The sequence below is a fragment of the Gallus gallus genome, chromosome 3, assembly GCF_016699485.2.
Source record: "Gallus gallus isolate bGalGal1 chromosome 3, bGalGal1.mat.broiler.GRCg7b, whole genome shotgun sequence".
NCBI lineage: Eukaryota > Metazoa > Chordata > Aves > Galliformes > Phasianidae > Gallus > Gallus gallus.
In genome coordinates, this window is record NC_052534.1 from 88265071 (window position 1) to 88290040 (window position 24970).

At 40.8% G+C, this 24970-nt stretch overlaps 2 protein-coding genes and 1 long non-coding RNA gene across 9 annotated transcripts in view; 1 reads left to right on the forward strand and 2 right to left on the reverse strand.

Moving 5' to 3' along the window:
• Window positions 1–24970, reverse strand: part of MCPH1 (microcephalin 1) — a 121600-nt gene that overhangs the window by 23482 nt on the left and 73148 nt on the right. The gene's annotated exons all lie outside the window — the stretch shown is intronic.
• On the reverse strand, window positions 6517–11466 carry LOC124418358. Its single transcript, XR_006939019.1, has 2 exons — window positions 11376–11466; window positions 6517–9911 (listed from the first exon to the last, which is right to left on the reverse strand). It is a non-coding gene; the product is annotated as an uncharacterized LOC124418358 (long non-coding RNA).
• ANGPT2 (angiopoietin 2) overlaps window positions 10810–24970 on the forward strand; it is a 46178-nt gene continuing 32017 nt past the window's right edge. For all 4 annotated transcript variants that reach the window (NM_001396168.1, NM_001396167.1, XM_046938432.1 and 1 more), the window contains exon 1: window positions 10810–11251. In NM_001396168.1, the coding sequence (NP_001383097.1) occupies window positions 10973–11251 (279 nt within the window). In that variant the 5' untranslated portion in view covers window positions 10810–10972. The remainder of the gene's footprint in view (window positions 11252–24970) is intronic.

The window sequence follows — 24970 nt, forward strand, 5'->3', positions numbered from 1 at the left end:
AATACACTTCTGTTTCAAATCAACACAGTTCCTGACCAGTGTTCATGTCATTAACAGCTTTGAAAGCCTTGGGCCATCCCCTGTCTGCAGACACGGGGTATCTGCAAATTACAATAATGGAGACCAGACCCACATTCTGCCTACTTCAGCAGCTCCCGACCACAGTGCACACTGCGCACCTCAGGAAAAGCTTCTGACTGATACTAGAAAGGCCTTCTAAATTGGAGGCCCACAATTTGCTCTTGAAGCATCACCTTTTTCGCAGCCCTCAGGCTCTCTGTTTATTGAAACCTCTGTCTCACGAGTATGTGCTACTTCTGTTTATTGGATGTACAACAAACTGCAGTTGTGCATCAGCAAGCTTAGGTAGGACGTGTTTGAGTGTGGTTTTTCTCCACTGTACTGCAGAACTGATGAGGTAAATATCTGAATACGAGGGAGCCTGCTTCAAACAGAATAAAATAGACATTCTAAAAGTCAGAAAAGAATCTGTTTCAAGTTAGTTAGAAGCTATCAGCAGTCTGATCCTAACTTTATAGATTGTTATGTTGATAAGCTCTATGGAGTACATTTTTTACATCATTTACTGTAAGCATTTAAAAAAGCACTTTTTGTAAAATGGGAAAACAAAAGTAGCAATAAAGCAATACACATCTGAGAATAATTTGGTTGTAAATTTCTATTAGCCAAGCAGCTTCTGTTGAGGGCAAAACCAATCTATGAAACAGTCTCACTCTCATGATTTTGGTAACAGGATTAACTATTTTCTTTTAAACTTCCCCACTACAATTAATAATATAAAATGCAATTGTTCCACTATTGCAATGAAATTTAAAACCACTGTGATTTCCAGTATTAAACCCACTGCTGGCAATAGTGCAGCAACTGTGTTTATCAGTTTGCAGGCAATAATATTAACTTGTGGCTGATGGTTTTAATTTCACAACTCTGAGAAAATGCAAGAATTATTTCAAATATATTAATTACATTTTTGTCATCTGGAGAGGGATAGCTTTTTTTCTATAAGCACTTTTCACACAGAGGTCCAACATAAATATTTTTCTTTCTTTCAGGAAAGTGATGGGGTTTAGTGAGAAAAATTAGAGATGAAAAAGCTTATTAGGTCACCTAATTCTTATTGCTGCCAGCACAGGATTTTCCTTTACATATTTCAGTGTTTTGCCCATCTATATTAAATTACTCACACAACGGGGATTCCACTTCTTACGAGAGGCTTTTCTACAGACTAATAGATCTTTGCCTCTGAAAATATTTATTTGTACTCGGTATGAAATTAAAATAAAGTGTAAGCCATAACTCCTAACTTTTTCCTTGCCTACTGCAGTCCTGCCTGCAATAATGCACAGCTGGCTGAAAACTCCATCCTTTGCTAGCCATCCTTCATCCTTGCAAGGGGGTTCCAGAACAGGCACTGTTTAAATATTGCAGCTGACATTTACCAAAGGTATGATGCTCTTAACCTTGAAAAATGTGAAGGAATGATCTTTTCAGGGTGAAAAATGCAGTTAGAATCATAGGATCATAGAAAAATTAAGGTTGGAAAGATCACTAAGATTATCTAGTTCAACTGTCAACTCATCCCCACCATGCCCACTAACCATGTCTCTCAGTGCCACGTCTACACATTTCTTGAATCCCTCCAGGGATGGTGACTGCACCACCTCCCTGGGCAGTCTGTTCCAATTCAGACTGAATTTCTTGGTGGTCTGCTTTTTAATCAATTCATAGTCCAAGTGAATCCACTGTGACAGAAATGAGAATCAACACAAAAAAAGTCGGGATATAATAGTCTGACAATTGTAAGAAGATGTCGAGACAATGGGGACACATCTCAAAACTGAAGCAACCATCACTTCTTCAATAAATGAAAGTGGAAATTTTAGCAAAATACAAGAAATCGGGTGATGTAAAACTCATTTCTCACCAGTGTTTGTAGAAAAATGGTTTGCAAAAGCCTCTTGTCTTTCCCACGCACTCTGAAGCAATGAGGTTTTTATAATAAGCATGAGGCCAGCTCTTGTAATGTCTAGTGAACTGCCTGTCACTCGTTCCAACTAACCTCAGGCGCTTCCATCTGAGCTTGTTACTCAGGAATCCCCTTATGATCAGAAGAGAGAAATCCCTCTGACTGCAAGGAAGCCTTGGGTGATCTGATGTCTATATTTAATCAAAGAATCCCACCTTGACATCTTCCTCAAGAATATAATCTTCACTGATAGAAAAAATTCTAAGGTGACTGATATAAGAGGTATTCTAATTGTCATGCCATCATCTAGTGATTATTTTAAATATAATGTAAACACTTCTATTCCTAGAAATGATACTTAAGTAGGGAACAGACAAAGGAAGGCAGAAATTAGCAGAACATCAGCTGATTCTTAATTTGATGGATCAGATTTAAAGCTGTATTTAAGAAAATTAAGAAAAATGCTATTCACTTGCTATTGCTATTGATAACATCCTCCACACTACAGCTGAAGTATTCACCACCATTAATGTTACCCTAAAGATGAAGGCTTGATGGTTATTTAAAGTAGAATTTGATTACAGGTTCGTCTGAAGACACTGACTTAAGAATCAAGTGAGAAGATAAAGCTACAAGCAGAACTTTCCATGTTCATGTTTAACCTGAGGTTGGAAAGTGAATGTTGAACGAATTGACAGTATTTGCAAATATATGTCAGTTTGGCTGTAGTTAGCCTGAGTGGGGATTCACATTCAGACAATATACAGACACCGCCAGTGACTGCTGCTGGATTTCATTTACATGTATCTCCAGTGGGACAAAATAAAGATCTCTGAGTTCTGAATTTTCTCTGTGTAGTGAAACTACTCAATAATAATTTGGATTTAGATAAAGTGAAGTAAAAGGACTTCCTAATTAGTTTATATTGTGATAAAATAGCATACTCAAAAGAGATTTGATCTTCTGTACACATTCCACTGCAGATGGAGGATTATCTTTCCAGCACATGATTTATTTGCAGAGATAAAGTGCAGACTGTTACCCAGCCAGTGAGGTACGTCTGTTAATAACAGCAGGAGGAGTTTCATTAGGTGGCCATATGGAGGCAAGCTGCCCAATCTCAAAGGGGACCTACTTGTGGTATCAGTGTGCAGTAAGCTTTCTTCTGACCCATCACAAGTTCTGGTGCCTCAGTAACCAAGGCAAAAATAAAAAATAAAGCAAATCAATAGCATGCTTGCAGTTCCTTCCTTCCTTGTACAGCAGAGAGATGGATGATAAAAAGAACCCCCAGTTTGTGCTGTAGAATCAGCAAGAGGCTAGGCACTGCTTATGAGAACTACCACTGGACTGTTTGTTAGCACTGAAAAAAGCAAAGATTTATCTTTATGGAGTGCAAAAATAGTTTTCAGTTCCTCTATCCTCTTCACGTTCCATATCCACAATATGTTGATACAGTTCAACAAATATGAAATATATGAAAATATGCTGCAAATATTTTTCTTGTACTCTCCATAAAAAGGTTAGCATATGTACTGTATTTTTTTCTTGAGGGAAACAGATGTCAGGAACTGGGTACCTTACTGTTGCCATAAATGTCCCCTCTGTCTGTGAAAACTTTGTTTATTCCTCTTATACAGTTCCTCACTTCCTTTCCATTCTCTCTTTGACATCAGTTTATCTTTGAATTCAGAATCTTAACTTGAACGTGGTCTCTGGAAGCATGACACGCTGTTATTATCAATGGAGTGTGCTGCCAGCAGAGGTGGGACCCTTCTGCTAACCTGAAGGATTTGTTACAGGGGAAAGGTTTAAATCACAAGGACTGGGGGTATGTGGGAGGCCAGATTATCATCGCCTGCATGGAAACTTTTAGAGTGTATTCCTTTAAACAAACTGCATATACATTTTTCTTTGAGACATTGGTGGGGCAGATTTCTCATTTTCCAAAAGCCTTGTGGATTCTTTCAGAGCCTTTCCACATCAGTGTTATCCAACACTCGCAGCATAGCACCACAGAAGTAAAAGCCTGGCATAAGGATTCTAGCTTTAAATGGTCCAAATACAAAAAGTGTAAGTTGGTCTTCAAAGGAGCATGTAGACAACATCTGAGCAAAGAGGGTGAGAACATCTCTGTTCATTTTTTCATGTATAATTTCATAATGAAGAGCAAATACACGTGATGCTGCAGAAGCGGTTACTGACGTTAAAGGGCTCGCTAGAAGCACTTTCTACACATTGGTATACAAGTTGTTTCCTTCGGTTTCAAATAGATGGCAACCTGTTGAAACAAGTGCTGCATTACACTTTCCTCAGCATGGGGGAGAGACGAGGCACAGCACTTACAGCTGCCAGAGGTATTCAGCAGCACAATTGTGAGGTCCTCAACGTTAGCGGTAATTCCACGTTCATTTTGTACTCATGCTATTCGACCTCAAGATGTAATCACAGTTGTTACCAGCTACAATTTGCTGTCATCACGTAACTCTGAAGAGAACGAACAAAGCCTTTAGGGCACTCTAGCCCAAACAATATAAAAACACTAAGGAGGAAGGACGTATAGCAACTATTTGTCATAATCATGGGACTCACTTCCTACTCCTCTATGTGGGTGATTCATCTTTTAAAGATTAAAATAACAGTCATTATTAAAAAATGCTCACAGTATGAAAAACTGCCATCTGTGCTATGAATGGGAACTTCCGCAGCGCGTTGTGAAAATCTTCTTCGATATCTGCACAGACCGATTGTGCACAGATTGCAGTTGCGCAGATATCCGCATGCTCTACCTCAGATGCTTCTAGAGATTTTGGATTGATTAAGAAAAACAGGATGAAACTAATCAAAATTAAAAGCTAAGCAGCATTTTGCAGTTGAGAAAGTTTTGTGATGTGGAAGCAGTAAGGACAGGAATTAAAAAAAACATCCCATAATTCCGTGTTACTGTTGTTGCTCAAGAGGTGATACCACAAAGTTCCAATCTAAATTAACACCAAACACATTATAGGTATGGTGGCATCTGCAGCATCCTAAGCACAGACTTACATGTGGGCGTAAATTTAAGGATACAATTTGTTTTAATGTTAATATGATCTTAGTCAAAAAGTTCTGAGCAGATGTTACATAACAAAAGAATAATATCAAAATAAAATTCAGGTGGAAAATACGGTCACATTAAATGCCAGACTATCTGAGAAAAGACATTGCAGGTGTAACCAAGGCAGTCCAAGGAAGTCGCTTGAGTGCCTGCAAAGTAAGCAGTGAAGCTCATCTACTGCGTTGAAGAGATGCTGCATTTAGAGATTCCAAAAATGAAAACAAATTTGAGGCAAGTAAATAAGTCCACTTGTGTGAAGCTCTGACAGTTGTCTAACAACTATTATGAAAATAATATTAAGTGTAATTTACTAAAAGAAGCAGAACTAATATAATAAGCTTCATAAGCAGCTGCATTTCAAATGTTGTTGAGGAGCCAGACAGAATATGTTATAAAATTCAATGCATTGATGATGAAGGTCAGCATAAGAATTTTAGAGACACTACTGAAAGCATAGCATCAAAAAATGGAGAGAATAAAATACCAAGTAAGAAAGGGATATCAAGATAATTTGGAGATTGTAGATTTAAAGAACGGATGTTGGCATCGGCTGCAAAAGAGACCACGTGGCTTGCAAACAAGCATTTCCAAGGGAAAAAAACCAAAATCTACTTTTGGCCACTTGATGCTTCAACTAGAGATGTGTCATCTAGGAAAAATACTGCGTTCTGAAATGATGGATTGGATGTTACAAGGCAAGATGGGAACAAGCAGACTGAGTCATCGAGACAGGGTGACAACTGAATTTTACAGTGGTAAGACTACTGACCTCTTGTTCCTTCAGGAAAAGTACAATGTGAGAATTAGTGCATAAATGACCTCCCTTTATAAGGACGGGCACTCAGAGGAGATGTGAAGAAGTACTGGAGAGAGAACATAGAGATGACTGTGAGCTCACACGATGTTACAAGGGATGTTGGGTATGAATAGAAATAAGCAGCAGCTGGAGAAGTGAGTGGAATGCTGAGATTTTGTTAAAGATGTAATGAGAGAGCAGTGCAGAAGTTCTGATGGAATAGAAGGGAAAATAGGGGAGAGGAGGAAAGATCGGTAAGATATGGCCATTAATTTTAGAAGCACTAAAGAACTGAATCATGGGTCCCGATGAAAGCAATTTGTTTTGGCTTCATGGAAAACATAATAATCTGGCACTTCTCTCTTTCAAAGAGTTTAAGATCTCAGAACAGATAAGACTTTTAGCAGACTAAAATTCTGCTAGGGTTCAAGATCCTGTTCCCTGTTTTTAAGTGACGGGTTCAAAAGTCTTATCCTTGTTGACATTTGTTCCTGAGAAATATGTTAGAATACTCCCAGCGAAAGAAAATATTTTGAAGCCAGCAAATGGAACTACCATAAACTAACAGGAAAGTACCAGGAACCAAAGGTGAGGATTTAATATTAAGTGTCAAAATGTGAGGAATGTAAAAACCAGGAATATATAAAATACTTTATTGATTTATTCCAAGCTGCAGAAAATGTTTCACCTCAGACCTGATTTTGCAGGTCCACTTTCACACACTACAGAGTTTTTGGTTTCACATGTAAATAAAGCATCCCTGTAAGAATGCGACACCAAAAACGACTTGTTCTCCTTGTCGTGCCTTTATTTTGCCCTTATTTTGTTACTATTTTTCCCCTGTTAAAACATGAGAATTGCTGAAACGAGAACTTGCTTATCTACTAAATCAACACTTCAGATGTTTTAGGTGGCAAAGTCTGCAGATATAGCCTAAAGTAAACGTTTTCTGATATTTCCTCAGAAAAATCTAATACTTCCTTTCCTATCGGAGGTCTCACAAGATCTCTGCATTTGCCTGTCAAACAGAAGCTGCGCAGCTGTAAGTAAATGATAATTGGAAAGATAATGTTAGCGGTATCCAGGCATCTCTCTCCAAGCAGCTTAGTCGTGTGCTGTATGGAATAAAAGCAGGATTGGCTGAGTAAGGGAATTTGCTGTTTCCCAGGAAAGGAAACTGCCTAAAGCACATCTGGCGAAACGTTCTACATGTTTAGCTTTGACAAAATATACATTTCAGCTCCTCTTATAAGGTGAGTTCTGTAGAGCGAGTATCGTCTTTCTAAAAAGGGAAAGCTCTAATTTGTACTTTAAATATACTGAGCACTTATTTGCTATTTTATGTCAAATATTATATACACTCAGCAATAACGCAAGCAGGAAATCCCAGACTAAGCATCAGTATTTCATTTTGTAGGATGAATGTATGATGAATGCAAACACTCTGCTCCGTACCCTCAGTACAGATAAAGATGATAACAGTGAGCATAAAAACACCGAGAAGCAGCAACTGGCCCAAATTATAAGTTTTTACTGAATCTCATACCGGCATATGTAAGATTCCAGGCCAAATTATCTACGTTCCTTCCTACTTCAGTGTGGCTAAGAATGAAGTGTGACACCTCGTAACTGGAAGGAGTCAGATCTCTGTCGTTCAGCCTTTCTGGAACAAGCCCTGCCCTGCAGAATACTTGTTGTTATGCCTCTGAGGCTCAGTAGAAAGGCTGCATTCAGGCATCTTCCTTCCTCCTCCCCAGTTTTCAAGGACAAAAATGTATTTAACTGTATTTAATTTTCACACCAGATTTCCAAATTTAGCTGTTACTACTTTCTTTCCCCCTGAACTCTGCCTGGCTTCCATTCCCCAGGGAGACAGAGAAGACCACTTCCTCCTCCACAGCTGGGAAAGCTGCTCCCAGGGGGACGGAAAGGGTGAAGGATCACAAACAAATGCTCCAAAAGATGCCCCAAATGCAGCACTCTCCCGTAGTGATAGTTTAAAGGGATGTATATTTATCCCGTTGGCAAGGTGAACGCTCACTAACGTTGCTGGGTGGTGGGAAAGAATTCTTCATTAGAGTAATACTAGTCCATCAGACCCAGATGGGGAAACAGCAAAACTCTCCCTCTCCCCTCAGTTACTGCCACTGTAGCCAGGAAGTACCAAGGAAAGGTCAGGGAAACGTGACCAGGTTGACTCTCAGGGTGCTGCTCAAGACGTGGGTGAGAAGCACAGAGAACTGGTGGTTCCTGCCCTGCTGGTAGGGGTCTGCAACCTGGCATTTGTTGCCTCCTGCACAAGGAGTATCTGCACTTTCCGTACCTTTTCCCTGAGCTGCAGACAGCTGCCACAGCAATTGGCCACCATTCATTCATTCAAAACAACAACAGCAACAAAAAACAACTGTAAAAGGTGAACTGATTTCTCCTCCCAGCATTCATACAACCACAGTTCTCCCTAGTGGAGGTCCGAGATACAGCAGCATGGCCAGGCAGCCTCCAAGCTCCACTTTGTTCCCCGCTGAGGTGCTGGTCAGGGGCCTCCCAGGGTCATGTATTGGCTTTCCTAAAGGAAAGCAGGCCACACATTAAACCTTCAGAGTCTCTCCAGTCTCTCCTCAAAAATCCAGCAAACCTGAGCTGCAGGATCAGGCTGGCGATGTGACCTGCCAGTGTGACATATGGGTGACAAGCTCAATAGAGATCCCAGAACTGCTGATGTGATCAAGCCTCTCATAGAAATCCTGTCTCACAATTTCTCAGTATCCCTTAAATCTCATCTTTTATATGTGTACAGTCCCTTGAGTAGAAGCCTAATAATTAAAAAGAAATCATCTAACAGACTACACTGGTCAGCCTCATCTTTTCCTTTCCTATCTCACGAAGGGACTAAAAAGCCCATGAAAATATAAGCAGAACAATTAAGACCATCTTCCAGTTCTCCTCATCAAGAAGATGCTCTCAGGGCTGCAGCATGCTGATTTGCAGCACTGCTCTGCTGAAATATGGGAATATGGGAGTCCCATATTCCTTAGGCTAGCTTTAAGAGGAACAGAAGGCAGGGAACGGACAATTTAAGGACAGTTATATTACAAGTCAACAGGAAACTCTCTTTTAACTTCGGAACAGCAACAACAACAAAAGCATTCAAATCAGAAAATAATGAACTTGAATGTCTGATTAGATATCTAGAAATCCTTCACAGAATCTAGTGTATAAATCCAATCCATGGGGCATAATAGCAGGTTCCTCAATTACGTTGCAACAAACTGCTATGCACGTGGCATTAAACGCTCTTTCAAAGCTTTCAGCGTACTGCAAAGAACACAAAATGTATCTGCACTGCACAGCAAGGTACCAACACTTCTGTAGCAATGCGGGTAGCTGTCACATTAATTTACTTTGCTATCACCACAGAAACTTGAACGGATGGGAAATACATCATTTTCATGCCAAACTCTACAAATATGTACATTTTGTGCAAAATCTACTTGACTGTATCTTAAACTCTGAACATCTTCCTCCATGTCCTCTGCCTGGAAGGATGAAGGGTGGCAGATGAGCACTGCACAGGTCCCAGTCCTACCAGAAATCCAACCTTCCTGGGAGCCACCAGAATGGAATTCCACAGACTGCCCTTTCCAGAAGTACCAACGCACTATGTAAAGAAATCCCAACAGCTTTCGATAAGGTAAGCAAATGCAGCTAGCTGTTACATCTGTTGTTGTCAACTCGTGAACACAGTCCTCATGATATAAAGAGTAAAACCACATTCATGCGCTGTGTTAGACACAGCAAGTTGTGTAAGATGGTCTGTCCCAAGGGATGGTGGTGAGGCACACTGGGATCTTCCTTCTATCACTGAAACTTTGGCGTCTGCTCCATGCTGGTTGGACGAGCATGGCATTCCCCTCATTTTAACTGTGAGAATCCACAGCTCGTAGTCCCCAGCCGAGCAGAGCAGTGGGGAGGTTTCTCTCCAGGAATCAGTGCTGGTGTAGTGTAGTTTTCTACCAGTGTAGTGCTGGTTTCTAGAAGCCAACAACAGGGAAAGGAAACTTGTCAGACATTTCAGTGCACCCAGCAATTTCCCAGGGGCTGGAGAGGTACTGTTCTGCTTTCGTGGGGTCATTTCTCATTGCAGAGATCATGGGAGTGCGAAGGAGGGCGAAGCTCCTTCTTACAGCCCTTTTGTCCAGCCAAGCGGCCATCTCCTCCCTGAGCTGTCCCCTCACCTTTTCCAGGTGTTTCCCACTTGGGAGGGCAGGCAGTGCCTTGGTGCCGCTGGCTGTGCGAGGCTGGATTTGCAGCTCACGCTGATGTTAGCGCTATCGGACGCAGCCGATTCACACCGACAGCAAACAATCAAAAAGAAGGATGAGCTTAAAAACATTTAGCACCTGAAAGTCACGCACAGAAATGACCGCTCGGGTCAGAGATCCTCTAACATACGGAGTCTGCGCTGGGCTGAAAACTTCTAATTCAGCCCCTCTTGTTTCCTGTGCAAGGACGTGCCCCCGCTTGCTGCCGCGTGCTCCGGACGGTGCCGAACTCTGCATTACACCATGCCTTAAGCACGAGCTAAATCACATCTCCGTTCGGCAAGTTAATAAAAACAACCCCCCGGGCTCCCTCCAGAAGCGCAAACGGGCGCGCGAACCGTTTCCCATCACCGTGACCGCGCCGAGGAGCGCTCCACGTTCGGAGCGGCGCCAGGAGAGCGGCAGCGGGGCCGCCCGTGCCCGGGAAGTTCGTCCGGGCCGCCGCGGTCCCGCTCCCCCCGGGGCTCTCCGTCCGCCGTCCCGCGCCCGCGCGTCCTCCCGGAGGCGAGGGACCCCCCCGCGGAGGGAGGGAGGGAGGGGCGGCCCCTCCGCATGTCTGCCTTCCCCTACCAACTTATCATATAAGGAACGGGGGGAGCCGAGCACCGGCGGCAGCTCGGGACGCGGCGGAGCGGGAGGAGGCGTTCAGGGGGTGGGGAGGCGGCGGAGCTCGGGCCGGCTCTCCCTGGGCACCGGGCGGGCCGCCCGCAGCGCATGGCCGCGGGGCGCTGAGCTCCGAGCTCCGGGCCGGGACCTCCGCGGGCGGGAAGATGCGGCTGAGCGTCTACTTCACGTGGGGCTGCAGCATCGTTCTCGCCGCGGGATACAACGCCTTCGGGAAGGGCGCGGAGCCGGCGGGCAAGAAGCAGTACCAGGTCCAGCACGGGCCGTGCAGCTACACCTTCCTGCTGCCCGAGGCCGACAGCTGCCGGCCGCCCTACGTGCCCAACGCCGTGCAGCGCGACGCGCCGCTTGACTACGACGACTCCGTGCAGAGGCTGCAGCTGCTGGAGAACATCATGGAGAACAACACCCAGTGGCTCCTGAAGGTGGGATAACGTTTCTGTCCTACGAACCGGGCTCGCGCTGTCTCCCTAGCTATGTCGCGCTGGGCTTCATCCCTTCTAACATCCCTAATTTCACGCAACACGTGCTCTGTGCTAGGCTTCTCACCTGCCTTTCTATCCAAGGGTCTGAGAAGTTCACTTTCCAGCCCAGCAAGGAACATTTCACTGCACAGTCTGTCACTGTGCTGGAGTTCTGCAGGGTTTGCTGTTACATTCATGCCACTTGGACAACCAGTAACGGCAGGGGTGGGCAGCGAGCGCGTCTGAGCGCTCTGACATGAGAGCAGCAGCTCAGAGTGTATCATTAACCAGCACGGGCCGTTCTATCTCTGTTTAAATGATACAGAACGTGCCGTTATCTGAGGCGTGATAAAAAAAAATAAACCGAGACATGACCTCAGAATTCGTAGGCAGAAAAGAGAGTAGGTAAAGGCACAGGGATAAGTGTAGCTCCACGTGAGGAATAACGCCAGGAGGGCTCGCCGTGAGGTTAGCCTGCTGAAGTGATGGGACTGCAAGAAAGTTCACTGGCGGATATCCTTCACATCCTGTAACATTTCCACTCAGACATAGAAATATTCAAGGAAAAACACACTCGGCCCGAGGTGTTTCAGATGCCACGGAGCTTCCTTTAGTGCCACTCCACTGGAACTAAAGGATTTATTGCCCGAATGGCAGCATTTGTAAAATTATACCTGAAACAGCTGGAAAACATTATACTGCATCCATTCTTAATGTGACTGGAGAATAAACCTGACCACCGTGCCACATTTTTACAGGAACTCGATTCTAAATGTGACAGCTCAGCGTATCTCACTGCCACCTGGAAGAGAGTGACAGTACAGTTTAATTGCATCATAAATGTGCAATTCCGTGCTTATGCCCATCTGCCAAGCAGTAAACACGCTGAGGACTTAACTGAGAAGTTGACAGTGATTGCAGAGCGGTGCCCTGCGGGTTTATTTCTTAAAGAAATGTTGCAAATGGAGAGAATTCAGAATTCTCTGTAGTAAGCAGACCCTTCTTCATTCTAAAGTCACATCATTATATACGATTTTGCATTGGGGTTGCCTTAACTCATCAGTTACAGCGTTACAGAACTAGCACGACAGAATCAAAGAGACCTGCTAGCGAGTGCGTGTGCTTCAGAAACAGAAGCCACTTCAAAGCAGAAAGTGTATTGTGTTCAGCTACCTGAAAATGAGCACAAAAGCTTAAATCCAAAATGCACATGCTCAAAGTGTGCATCTAAGTCTGTCTTTAGGGGCTCAGGATGCGTAAGCCCATAAATTTGGGAAAGCTCACGACGTCAGTAGCCTTATTTTTCTTTTAACGTCACAGGCAAACTTACTTCCCTCCACATGTGGACTTACCTTTCTACTTATGAATTCTCGACACTCGCTATTGTAATGTTAGCCCGACATTAGCAGATGTGCAGTGCAGGATGAAAACCACTCAAAGGAACACAGCCTCATCTACCCAGCTGGTAAGCAGCTTCCCAGCAAAGTCACACACGGCGCTCCTCTCGTAATGCCACTTAAGCAGGAAAACAGTATCATAAGTGACATCAGGTAAACAGAAAGCAGCCAGCAAATTCCAGCATCCTTATTTAGTAAAAACTGCACTTTTCCTGTCACCCTCTGGGAAGTCAGCTACAAGAGGAATAGGATAAGTGCCTCCAACCAATTCTTTAGGGGATCAAAAGGCAGATTCTGTTTTACAAGGCAGAGGAGTGTTTCTTTTAGTTGAGCACAGATTTCCAAGTAAGATGCTGTAGAACAGACTGATTTTTTTTTGTTCTAGCTGTTCCACAGCTAAACATCCTGTAAAATCAGCACTGTTTGCCTTTTTCACTATTTTAACACCTGCTCTCTATGTCATCTGTTTTGTTCACAAAGAGACTCCAACAAAAGTTGCCTTTCCTCAGATTTGCTTTGCTGGTGACACCTGGTCTGCCAAGTGAAGATGAAAAGCAAACAATAACCTTTAAAGTTGCTCACTGAGTTCGCCTGATGTCTTTCTTAGTGCTTTTATTTTTTAACATCACCAACACACATTCCTACGTTCGTATTTCAAGTTACCAAAACGTAACACCAGATTTTTCAAGCCTTGTAAAAATATATATATATGTTCACATAGCTTTTGTATTGTGTTAAAAATGTAATATTAGATTAATTTTAAAATAACCTGCTATTAATGTCACAGCAATCACACGAAAGCTGCTCTAGGTTTGGTTTTGAAAAAAAAAAAAGCTAATTTTGCTCACTGAAGAGGCAGCACCACCTGTTCTCTTTTGAAGGCGAGGAAGAAAAATATATGCCATGCTTTTAGTGTGGATTAACTTTTAAAAGCTGTTCCAGAAGTCCTGCACATCCCAAAACATTTTTACACTCCTCCCTCCCCCGTCCTGCCTTTAATCCATCAACTAAAGGAAACATTATGTTTCTGAATGAACAGTAGGCTGTATGAATGGAACAGCATGGGAAGTGTGCTCTTTATCTGGTTAATGGACAAACACAATGGGGAGAAAATTTGTTATGTAGGGCCAGGTTCTTTCCTGCTCTAGTCCTGCATACAGAGCAGAAGATTTTGTTCTACCACTGCTACCAATTAAATTGGCTGCTGCTTCATGAAAACCCTTGTTTTGTTTTTTTTTTCTCTCCATATTGCTTTAATGCCTTATGCCACCACTGTACATACCATACATATAAGTGGAATGTCTTTTCAAAAGTAGATTATGCTTAAGGGTTCAGATGACATACTAGGACAAACCACTATTCCCCCTAATCCAGTGTTTAGCAGTAATCCAGTAAGCGATGCTGTAGAGCAGAGGGCAAAACCCTAGATCAACTGTGCAATAATGTACCTGAAATGAACTTTCTTCTATGACTTTCCCTACTTTGGGATCAATTTACGTACTACAAGTGTAAGATTTTCAATACGAGGGGGTAGGAGTTTGAGGTACAGATACCGATGAGATACAAGACTGAAAGTTTTAAGTGTAGTCACGTACGCGCGGCATTATCCTTGAGAACTTCTTTATATATAAATAACATTGGGTTTTCAAATATTCCCAGAAGACGGACGATTCCCATAAGGTCCACAATTAAACAAATCTCTATCCAAATTAATGGCAGTTTTATCATTTGGAACATGACAATCCTACTGAAGGAACTATATTTTTTCAGGTATTAGGGCACTGAAATGACCTAATGCTTACTCAAATTTACTTCTTAGTACATAAACTAGATCCTGCTTTAGATCAGGAGGATGTAGGACTGTCCAAAGCAATAGCATAAAAGAAGTGGATCATATATTTTCTTTCATTTTAGAAACAGTCGAAAACAATTTATGATGAAACTGATAATAGCACATGGAATATAGGTAATTTATTTTTTAGTATATCAGCAAGTCAAAAGACTAGAAAACTAAAATCTGTGCCAGGAGTCAACATTAAACCTCAAACTAGAATTTTACTGTGAACCATCCTAGAAGGGGGATACTTTGCTGACAGAGATGCAGTATCTTTGTGTACTCTGAACTGCTGTTTGCTTTTTCTTACCCTGGAAGCTAGAAACCCTTTGTCATTTTGAAACATGCTTCTCTAGGGAAAACAAATTCCGACGTTTTAAGATGTATGGGAATAGATATGTATAATATTTTATGAATAAGTATCAATGAATGGTTATAATTATTGCAATACTTGCACAGAAGTTCATATCTCAAATATGAAAAAGATATTCTGACACGCATCATCCAAAAACATCTGCATGCAATAGATAAGGACAAATATATGTAAAGCACTGGATTTTGAAATACGCAAGAGATGTTTCTGACTCTGAATCAAGGACTGCATTCCTTTCTTAAGTGATGCATCTGTTTTCACTTACATGTGAGAAGTGCTTGTTTCTGTATATCAACTATGTATTTGCTAAGCAAAAGAATACTGGCATGACCGAAAAAGAAAATACTGTTTTACTTTGAGAATAGTACATGTTATTGGATAAAGTTTCCCAGCTACTTTAGATGATCTGACTCTGCAGTTTACTGTTGCATCTCCTGTAGGTAAATTCTTGTGAAAAGATTTGAAATTATTCTTGTGTGTGTTTAAAAACTGATGTAAAGACTGTTTCTGTGTCATTCCACAAATACCAAATTGATGAAACAGGTATGAGACTGTACAAAACCAATGAAGAGGAGCAGAGATTTTCTTGTGTAGGTCTACAAGAAAAAATGGAGCTTGAGAGCTCATCATCTTCAAGATGTGATTAGAAAAGAAATATGGTAGACAGATGCTTGTTTTACTGAACCAGTCTCTTATTAGTATTCAAAGTAGATTTTCAAGTGCTCTGTTTGTTATCAGTATGATCACAAAGTAATCACCTCTGGCTGGTCCTAATAGCAAACTGGAAGACTTCATTAATTATTGACAATAAGTGTTGTTTTGTTTTCTGCTCCTTCAAGTGCACGTATAGGAAATAAGCCTGGAGATGATTGAGTTGACAGTTTCCAGTCCTTTGTGTGCATGACCAATAAATACACTGCAAAACTCAACAGCACAATCTCTAGAATGTTTTAGAACCTCCTGCTGAGAGACTGAATTCCACAGTGGTATTTACTTTACAGACAGTTAACTTATTAGTGTTCCTTTGTTGTTCATCATGAATTAATACAGTAATATGCACCCCTTCCAAGTCTACCAAGAAAAACAACTGATACCTTTTCTTGATTTCTTCCCGATCAGAAGAAGCAAACTGTGACAAAGGGGTTGCCTAGAACTGAATTTTGCCTAAAAGACACATTTCTAACTTTCTAAATAGGAATATCGGTACCTCCAGTGACTGTATTTTCACACTATGGCATTTGTGTTTTTGAAAATATACATTATACATTATTCAATTCACAAAACTTTTGACGGTAAACCAAGGTAACTCAGTAGATCACTAATTATTTCATACCTTTTTATATAATTTAATGTAAGAAACTCTTGTTGCACCTATTGTTAATGGGATTTTGCTTTGGCTGAAAAGCAGGAGCAGGGCAGAGTAAGTATGTCTTTCTATACCAATTATATCATCTATACCAATTATACCATCCATTATAGGGACAGACATTCAAAACACTGCCAGTTGATTTAGAAGATATGCTCTCCGACCTTAGATTAGGGTCTGCGGCTGAGAGGTGCCACTCTCTGATCCTTCTCTGGATTTTAGCAAACCCAGAATTTTGTCAGATGACTCAGACTATCTTAATGAGCTTCCTAGAGTAAGTTCAGTTTGTCTTCTGAGCCTGGAAGAAAAGCAAGAATGGAAAAGTGGAAAAAAATTCCCCTTAAAGAGGCAGATTTATCAGTACTGCTGAAGAAGTTGCAAAAGCTAGCGTGCTGCACAGCCCTTATCCTGGCATGCAGCTTTGGAATAAGGTTTATAAACCTTGGAATCTAGAGACAGTAAGTGGATAGTAGAAGCATGGAACATGCTACAGAGATGATAGAAAATATACCAATAAACATTACACATCCCATTTGTTAAAACAGCTCAGGAGCCATAATTGAATCAGGACTGATGGCCTTTCCCTCGAGTTTGGTGTTCCCATTCCCATATCCTGACAGAATGGAACAAAAGATGCAAGTTGTGCTTCAGAGAAAAAGGGTTCTGGCAGGCAGTTAGCAGTAAGAGGCTTACAGATGGGAGTCTTACGGATACCAGAACAAACTGCAGATTTTCTTAAGCACTTAGGGAAAATGGGAGAAAGATGGCTCTTGAATGAAAAAAATACACTGCGCATGTACTAGTATATATGAAACAAGGATATCACACTGAGAAAATATGTTGGCAGTAGAAAGGCACCCGAGTAAATCTCTCACTGGTAATAACAGCTAAACCACTGAGAAAACAATTTGTCAGTGCACTATAAATATCAGTGTAACCTTCAGGAAAAGGGGAATTTCTATGGGTCCGAGCGAGAAGTTCTAGGATAAGCACACACGTTTTTACCTGCCATTTTAGTATCTGAATTTCTCAAAGTAAAAAAGCATAAATTACAGGTGAAGAAATAATAGGAGGATCAGATAATTTTGCAGGGTTAAACATCTGGAAAAAAACAGCGGTATGGCACTGTAATTTAATACTCAGAAATGCCTTAGAGATATGGCACATTCCACAGTGGAACAAATTATGCCAAATAGCCTCACACATACCAAAAAAGTGAAAGAGCATTTTACTACTGGAAATACTGTGATCATTTCATTTCCTTTAGCAGATATATCTCTAGGAAATGGGGCAGAGGAAAAAGACTCGTGTTTTTTCTCTACAATTCAACTACTGTTTGGTGAATTTAAAGTCTATTCCAAGCTTAGGGGAAACGTTAAAGAATTCTTCAAGTTACAAAATCCAGATTCATATTTCATGTGGAAAAAATAAAATCTCACACCTAAATAGCCCTGCAAACACTCAGCGTGTTGGTTTTCAAGCTGCCTAGAAAAATACAGTTCTATCCTTAAGTACCTTTTTTAAAAAAATGCTCACTACATTTTCCAGGCCAAATAATTACTGAAAACCATATTAGTTTTCATCTATCAGTGCAACAGGTTAACCCTAAAGTCAAGATGCTGGTTACAAAGCTCAGGAAATGCATCCTGCAGTTTGCGTGATGAAAAGGCTGACTGTCCTCATTTCAACTTCCAGCATGTTATGGCTTAGTCTGGAAAGACAGAGGGGAGCTAAAGGAACTTTCATATTGTCTTTATACTGCCCATACCAACCTTAATTACTTTATCTAATAATCTTCCAAGGGCTTACTGAGGTCATAAGAAGGTCTTGCTGCTAAAAAATGAGAAACTGACAGAATACACAACCTTCTCTCCATTAACTCCTGTTAGTAAAAACATGGAAATCTAGCATCCTTCAGAATAACATTATTCACAGAATCAGTAAGGAGGGAACCATTTCCCTCTGTAGATGAGTGAATACTCCACAGTTCTTGGGTGCCATCAACTTCCTCTACAGTTCAGCTGTCTCCAGAGATTCCCGTTAACCCCAGTCATCTCGTATTTTAAGTTTGCCCCATAACTGTAGCATTTTCAGTTTTGTATTTGTATTCAGGACTTGAGCAAAAAAACTTATACAGGGTACCAGCTGGGGAGCAACATTTCAACTTTCTGTCACCAATTCTGGTCAGATTAAAATCAGTGTTTTGTGGTAATGTGGCCCAGAGCTTAACAGAGTGTTTTGTTGAACAGCTTGCTGCATGGTCTAAGTATCACAGGAGGAAATAAAAAAACTTTGCCGGATACATCACAACTATCTCAATGTTATCAAGTTAAATGCTTTAAGAGACATTCCATTTTACACTCTGTTGTGCTTTTTATTAATGTAACTATTGAGGTACTGGAACACTTCTCCTACGAGGAAGGGCTGAGAGAGCAGGGGCTGTTCAGCTTGGAGGTTTCAAGGTGACCTGATAGTGGCCTTTCAATATCTAAAGGGGAGATACAGGAAAGAAGGGGACAGACTCTTTAGCAGGGTCTGTGGCAATAGAACAAGGGGGAATGGTTTCAAGCATAAAGAGGGTAGATTTAGGTTGGATATAAGGGAAAAGTCTTTTACAGTGAGGCTGGTGAGGCCCTGGAACAGGTTGCCCAGAGATGTGGTTGATGCCCCGTCCCTGGAGACTCTCAAGGCGAGGCTGGATAAGGCCCTGGGCAACCTGATCTAGCTGTGGTGTCCCTGTTCAATGCAGGGGAGTTGGAGCACATGACCTCTAATGGTCCCTTCCAACTCTAAGGATTCTATCATTCTAGAATTCTACTGATAGCATTTCAACAGTGTCCTGAAAGCATATGAGATGACTGGAATAATTTAGTATAGTTAAAACTAGCGTGTTAGAGAATGCTTTTGTGGGACAAAATAATCAATTACACAATTGATGTCATTTGAGCTACTTCAGAAGCAATATTTTTTTATGCTTTTCGAATAAATTGTCAAAACCACATGATACACACCTAGGCAAATATTTGATCTTTAATTATCAATTGGACTTTTTGATAGAGAGAAAAACTAAAGTTCTCATCTTTGGATAAATTAAAACTGTACCTGTTTAAAAACAGTAGGAACTTCTTTAAGTGTCTAGTGAAAAAATAACCTGACTGAACAGTTTAATAAGCTTAGTCCAAATAACAGTCTGCAGACCTGTTCATTTTCACAATGCAAGCATTAAGGGGTCATTCATCTCATGGATCAGCTTCATTGCTATGCTTTCAGGCCTGCACCTGCCATGTGTGGTCCTGGAAAGAAAAAATCTCTTTTGTTCCATTCTGTCAGGGTGTTGGAATGAGGAGACACCCAGCTGAATGGAAAAGGCATTTCCTGGGCAGTAGCCACAGCCCTTACCCCCAGCAGCTCCCCAGCCCCCACAGGTGCTACCTGACATCATTGTACCAGATGGAAGCTGTTCATCCTGTGACCTGATGTGTAGTCTTGTCCTAAGGCATTTGAGTGAGCTGAGAGGTTTAATTTTGATAGCTGTCACCTAAAAAACATCTTTGTTTCACCTTCCTCTGAAGAACTTGTATGGATCATACTGAGATACTTCATGCACTTCCCTCAGGTCCTTCGAACTACAGCAATGTTGTGTTGTGTACAATTGCTTTCCTTTGAAACAATTTTCCTCCCCATTTCCCATTCACAAGATGCAAACACTTGCAAGATCCTAGTTCAAATCAACAGTTTCAATGTGAAATACAAAGCAGCTCTTTCAAGAGGACATGCCACTCATTCACAAGCAGAGGCCTACTTTTACACTTCGCCAGCCACCAACTGACCATCTACCTCAATTGTGCAAAAGTCAATATTGAAATGTCACAAACACTCCAGATCACATGTGAAATACATATAACAATGGCAAAGGTGCTTACCATACCTTTCTGTTGCACTGATAGAGAGCCTATCCATTTCAAACATTAAATACGCAATAAAATTCCCTGGTGAAGACTTATGGAAAAAAATTCCATAGTTTTGATTTTTTTCAGAAAAGAAAACTGGCCATAAACAGGGTAATTCAGCTATTTGAAAGTAACACCAGCCTACATTTTTTTTTTTAAATACAACTTTAAATAAATTGATCCAGTAGGAAAAAGACAGCTTAAGTGAGTGAGTTAAAACAGACAGAATCTTGGATTTTTGTATGGTTTTAAGGAAATGACTTTTGTTTTGGCTTTTTTTTTTTTTTTTAATTTAAAAGAAGTCCAAATCTCCTTGGATGAGGTTCAAACTTTGACCTCATATTAACTATTCCTGTGTTTTTCACTTATGTCAAACTTCCCTCCTGATGCCACATTTTCTGTCTCATATAATGATTATCTGTGAAGTAATAGTAATAAAAACAGCAACACAACACAAAATCAACCAACTGATCAACAAACAAGAAACAAAACCGACTTAATCATAGAATTGCTAAGGTTGGAAAAGACCCACAGGATCATCCAGTCCAACCATTCGCCCTTCACCAATGGTTTCCGCTAAACCATGTCCCTCAACACAACATTCAAACGCTCTTTGAACACCACCAGGGTCGGTGACTCCACCACTTCTCTGGGCAGCCCATTCCAGTGCCTGACCAACCCTTTCACCCTTTAATGTGACTGTTACTGTTACTTAATGGGAATGTTTTGTGAAAAGTACCCTGATGTGATGAAATGGAGTCCAAGTAATGAGAGAGTAAACCTCAACACTAATAACCTAACCCTTAGGAGCTATAAACTGCAACAAGTATAAACAATCTGACCCCTGCTGAAGACTTAGTAAATACAAACAAGGACTCTGACAGCAGAGAATAGGACAAACAGTTAAACTACAGTTTACCAGCAACTGGAGAATGTTTAAATATAGTTTAGTAATATCCTTATATTTTTTTCCTGACACTTTCATGTTTATTTGATTTACTTGCAGAGGAAACTTATCAGTGTCTTGACATCTTCTTCGTTAGGGTAAACTTGATTATTTTAAGAAGGCTCTGATGACAGCATACAAAATCCCAGGCACGTAGAAAAGTTCCCGCTGATTTATTAGTGAAACTGAGATTTCATCTTATGCGTCTAAAAATTTGTTTGTCTTAAAAGGCAAAATGTACTTATTTTTTAAACAAATTGAAGTTGCTAATGGAATAAGACAGCAAATCAAACACAGGCTCTAAGGCTTTCTTTCACATAGACTAACTAGTAGGGATGCCAGCAGGAATGCAACAGTGATGATTTTAATCACAAGGAAATGCACATTTTCATTTTTTGTCCCTCTGAAGTCACTGTGGGAGTAATGTTTCCCAAGAGGCTAATTCAGTCAAGTTCTTCATTTTCCCCAGTGGGTTTCCCTCCAACTTCACCATGTTGTTTAAACTTGGAGCCAATTAGACAATTCCACTCTTCCAGCTCTCTTTCATAACTCGTTGTCTTTATGAATTCCTAGTTGCCTTTCACATCCCTGACACAAAACATTTTGCACTTACGCAGATTTGAATCCTTTCTCCCCCTCCCCCCCCCCACCTTTTGTCTCTTTAGAGCCATTCATCCTTCTGACTGTCCAGTCTGAATTCCCTTTTCACTACGTCAGTTGTCACTGAGGATTTTAAATTCTAGATTGTTCTGTCCTCACTGTTCAATTTATTTTCAACTCTCACCTACAGCTCCTCGTTAAGAGGTTGCATGCATCCTGTACTTCTTCCATTGCTGTATCTGGTCATCTTCAGAGCAGTCTTGCATACAAGAAAGTCTCCTGAAAGTGCCATTAAAAGCCTCTCCCTTTAGCGGGCCATCCCAGACAGACAGTTTCCTCTCATGTAATACCCATCCTAAAGTGCATATTTCGGTTCTCAGCCATTTTGCTGAGAGCTGCTCCCCTTCTGTTATAATCAGTAGCAATAGAGCTGTTTGTTTAGCTAGGATCTGGCTCCTGTTACTGGTCTTCACTGAAAGGCCCCAAGAGCTGGCTGTCTGGCTCTAGGCTTTCAGGAGCACTGACTGGAACTCAGCTCAAGAGGTGACTTTCCATCACTAATTGAGCACTCTGCAGGGCACCAAGGACAAAGAAGAAGTTTTCTTCTTGGTGCTGTTCCAATAAACTAAACTGCTTACTTTAAGATAGATAAACCCAGCTATTGAGGCAAAAAGAAATATTTTTTGTTGGGATTACATCATTTTAAATACTTTTTTCTCAAGCACGTGTGTCACACACTACATTTTGCTTCTGCAATATACTGCCTATAAGCACCGATCTTTTTTCCAAATATTTGTGTTTGACCACTCTTAACACAGTAGCTTCCTGTTTTATCTTTCAAGCATGGAATTCCTCAGAAGCTTTTGCTTTCAAGACTCTTAACTGTGCTAACAGAACAACAATGGGAAATAAGTAAGTACCATTTGAGCAGAATATATCAAGATGTTCAGTTTTTAAACGAAGTAGAGGTGATCACCTGAGCTTCCCTTCAGGCAGAACTCTGTGCTACCATTGTCAGTCAAGTCCGTTTTGGTTCTGGAGTCCTGCTTTCCTGACCCAGTAACTCAGCAACGTCAGGGAAGTTCTCTGACATCTCTGGTCTGGCAAACAAGGAATTTGCAGGCTCGGGATGAAATTTTAGCAACTTTTCAGATACAGCACCATACCCTGACCATGCAGCGTATTAGCAGTGAAAGCATCGGAGAGGGAGACTTTTTTTTGTCTCTTTGTCCTATCTCAGAGATGCATAATGGAACCACAAAAGGAACCATGTGAGATGAAGGTTTTCTCTTTTTGGAAGTGCACAGGAAAATCAGTCTGTGAATTCTTTGTAGGGAAATTCAGTCCTTCAAAACTGAAATCAGCAGCTGATCTTAACATCTTGAACACTCAAAAACTGGCATGTCTTCAGCTCAAATGAATGATTCCCTCTTACTAGCATCATCAGTCTTCTTCAGAAATCCTTCTAAAACCTCCTTAAAATTTATTTGACATTCAATACACCACAACGTCTAAAAACTTCTCAAAGTGCTTTCAGTTTCCTCTATCTGTGAAATTACAAAAAAAAAAAAAAAATCTCTAATGATTTTTCATGCTGAAAGGTGTTCTGTTTGAAAAAGGAGACACCCAGTTTTAGAGCTTACAAAAGGGACTAATTGTATTCCACAGCTTCCTAACTAGTTTGATCCTTGAACTCCGAATCATTCTTCCTCCTGGTTGGAAGTGGAATGCAAGATGACTGCTTCCCTAGAAAGCAATGCTGAGAATGAGCTGTGAATGCCCAGCTCTCTTTCACTTCCCCAGTAGCATAGTCTGAAGAAGAGGAATTTGCTTCATGTTTCCTCAGAAAACTGCTGCATCACACCACGAGCTCTTCTGTAAAATAAGCCGTTTTGTTGCAAGGGGAATTTATAACAAGCTTCACTTGATATTGTAAATTGAGAGAAAAAGTAGTTTCTTATTAAGGAAACTCTGTACCAGACACAAAATGGCTAAAAAAATTTGAAAGCACGTAAAGCTACGTAGCTGTTGTCTTTCATAAAAAATATATCCTAAGTACTCTCTTCGGCATACCTTACAGAAAGTTCATTTTCTGCTGCCTGTAGCTCAGTGGAATGGAAACAAATACAAAAATGAGAAAGCATTACTTTAGCATATGCCACAGGTGTGGCATAGCACCTGTGCTTACCCAAATGTGTATTTTCTAGGCCAGAATTTCATCTGTACACCAGTCTGGAAAAGTCTTGATTCACTGAGAGTACCATGCAAGTACAACATACAGCTGAAAACTTGAGAGAAAACCCTACAAAACTTCAAATATTCAATTTGTGAAATTATAGTTCAGTGCTATCACTCAGTATTTAAAAATTTAGTATGGATTGGCATTATTTCTCAAACAGTTTGTAAATAAGGAATCTTGTTCCTGAATTGTTGTGGCTTGTTACACATAATGAGAAATATTTATATTCATTTCAGTGAATGGCAGAAGCATCACTGGCTTCATGCCTTCCTGGCTTCAGTGCTACTGAACTTCGGCAAAATGCCATTCATGACTCAGACTATTTATTTATTTCTTCTTTATTTTTAGACTAATGGGAACTTTATGAATTCCTTCCCTGATTTCTAAAAGACATATCATTTAGCTGTTATCCTGAAAAACAGTGATTCAGAATCTTAGATTACTGCCTTAATGACCATCTGTAACTCTTAATGAGAATGGTCAATCACCAAATACTTGAGGTTAGGTCTGAAGACACTGTTGTAAAATTTTACTTCAAAATTATTTCTTTACCTGTACAGAAAATCAGATTGTTAAAAGATTTGTCAAGACGAATATGTAGTTTCAATTAGCAGCATTTTTTGAATTTGCAATATGTTTGAGATTTCATTTATACCTTGTACAAAATGCTTGTCTATGTGCCATAAAGCATATATGCTTCACTGGTAGTACAAAGCACCTAACGTCATCCTCCAAGCAACAAACCACCTGAAAACAAATGTACAGTTAGGAGAGCAGTAGTGAGACATCATCCGTGCAAAGCAAGGTCAGAGTGTGGAGTCTTGGGAGCTCAGCTTCAAAAAGTTGGACTCAGTGATCCTTATGCATCCCTTTCAAGTTGGGATATTCCATGATTCTAAGTTTACCCATTGGATAGTTTCAGATCTCAATGCCTCTTCCCTTTCCCTAGGTACTATTTTTCTTTTTCCAGGTCAT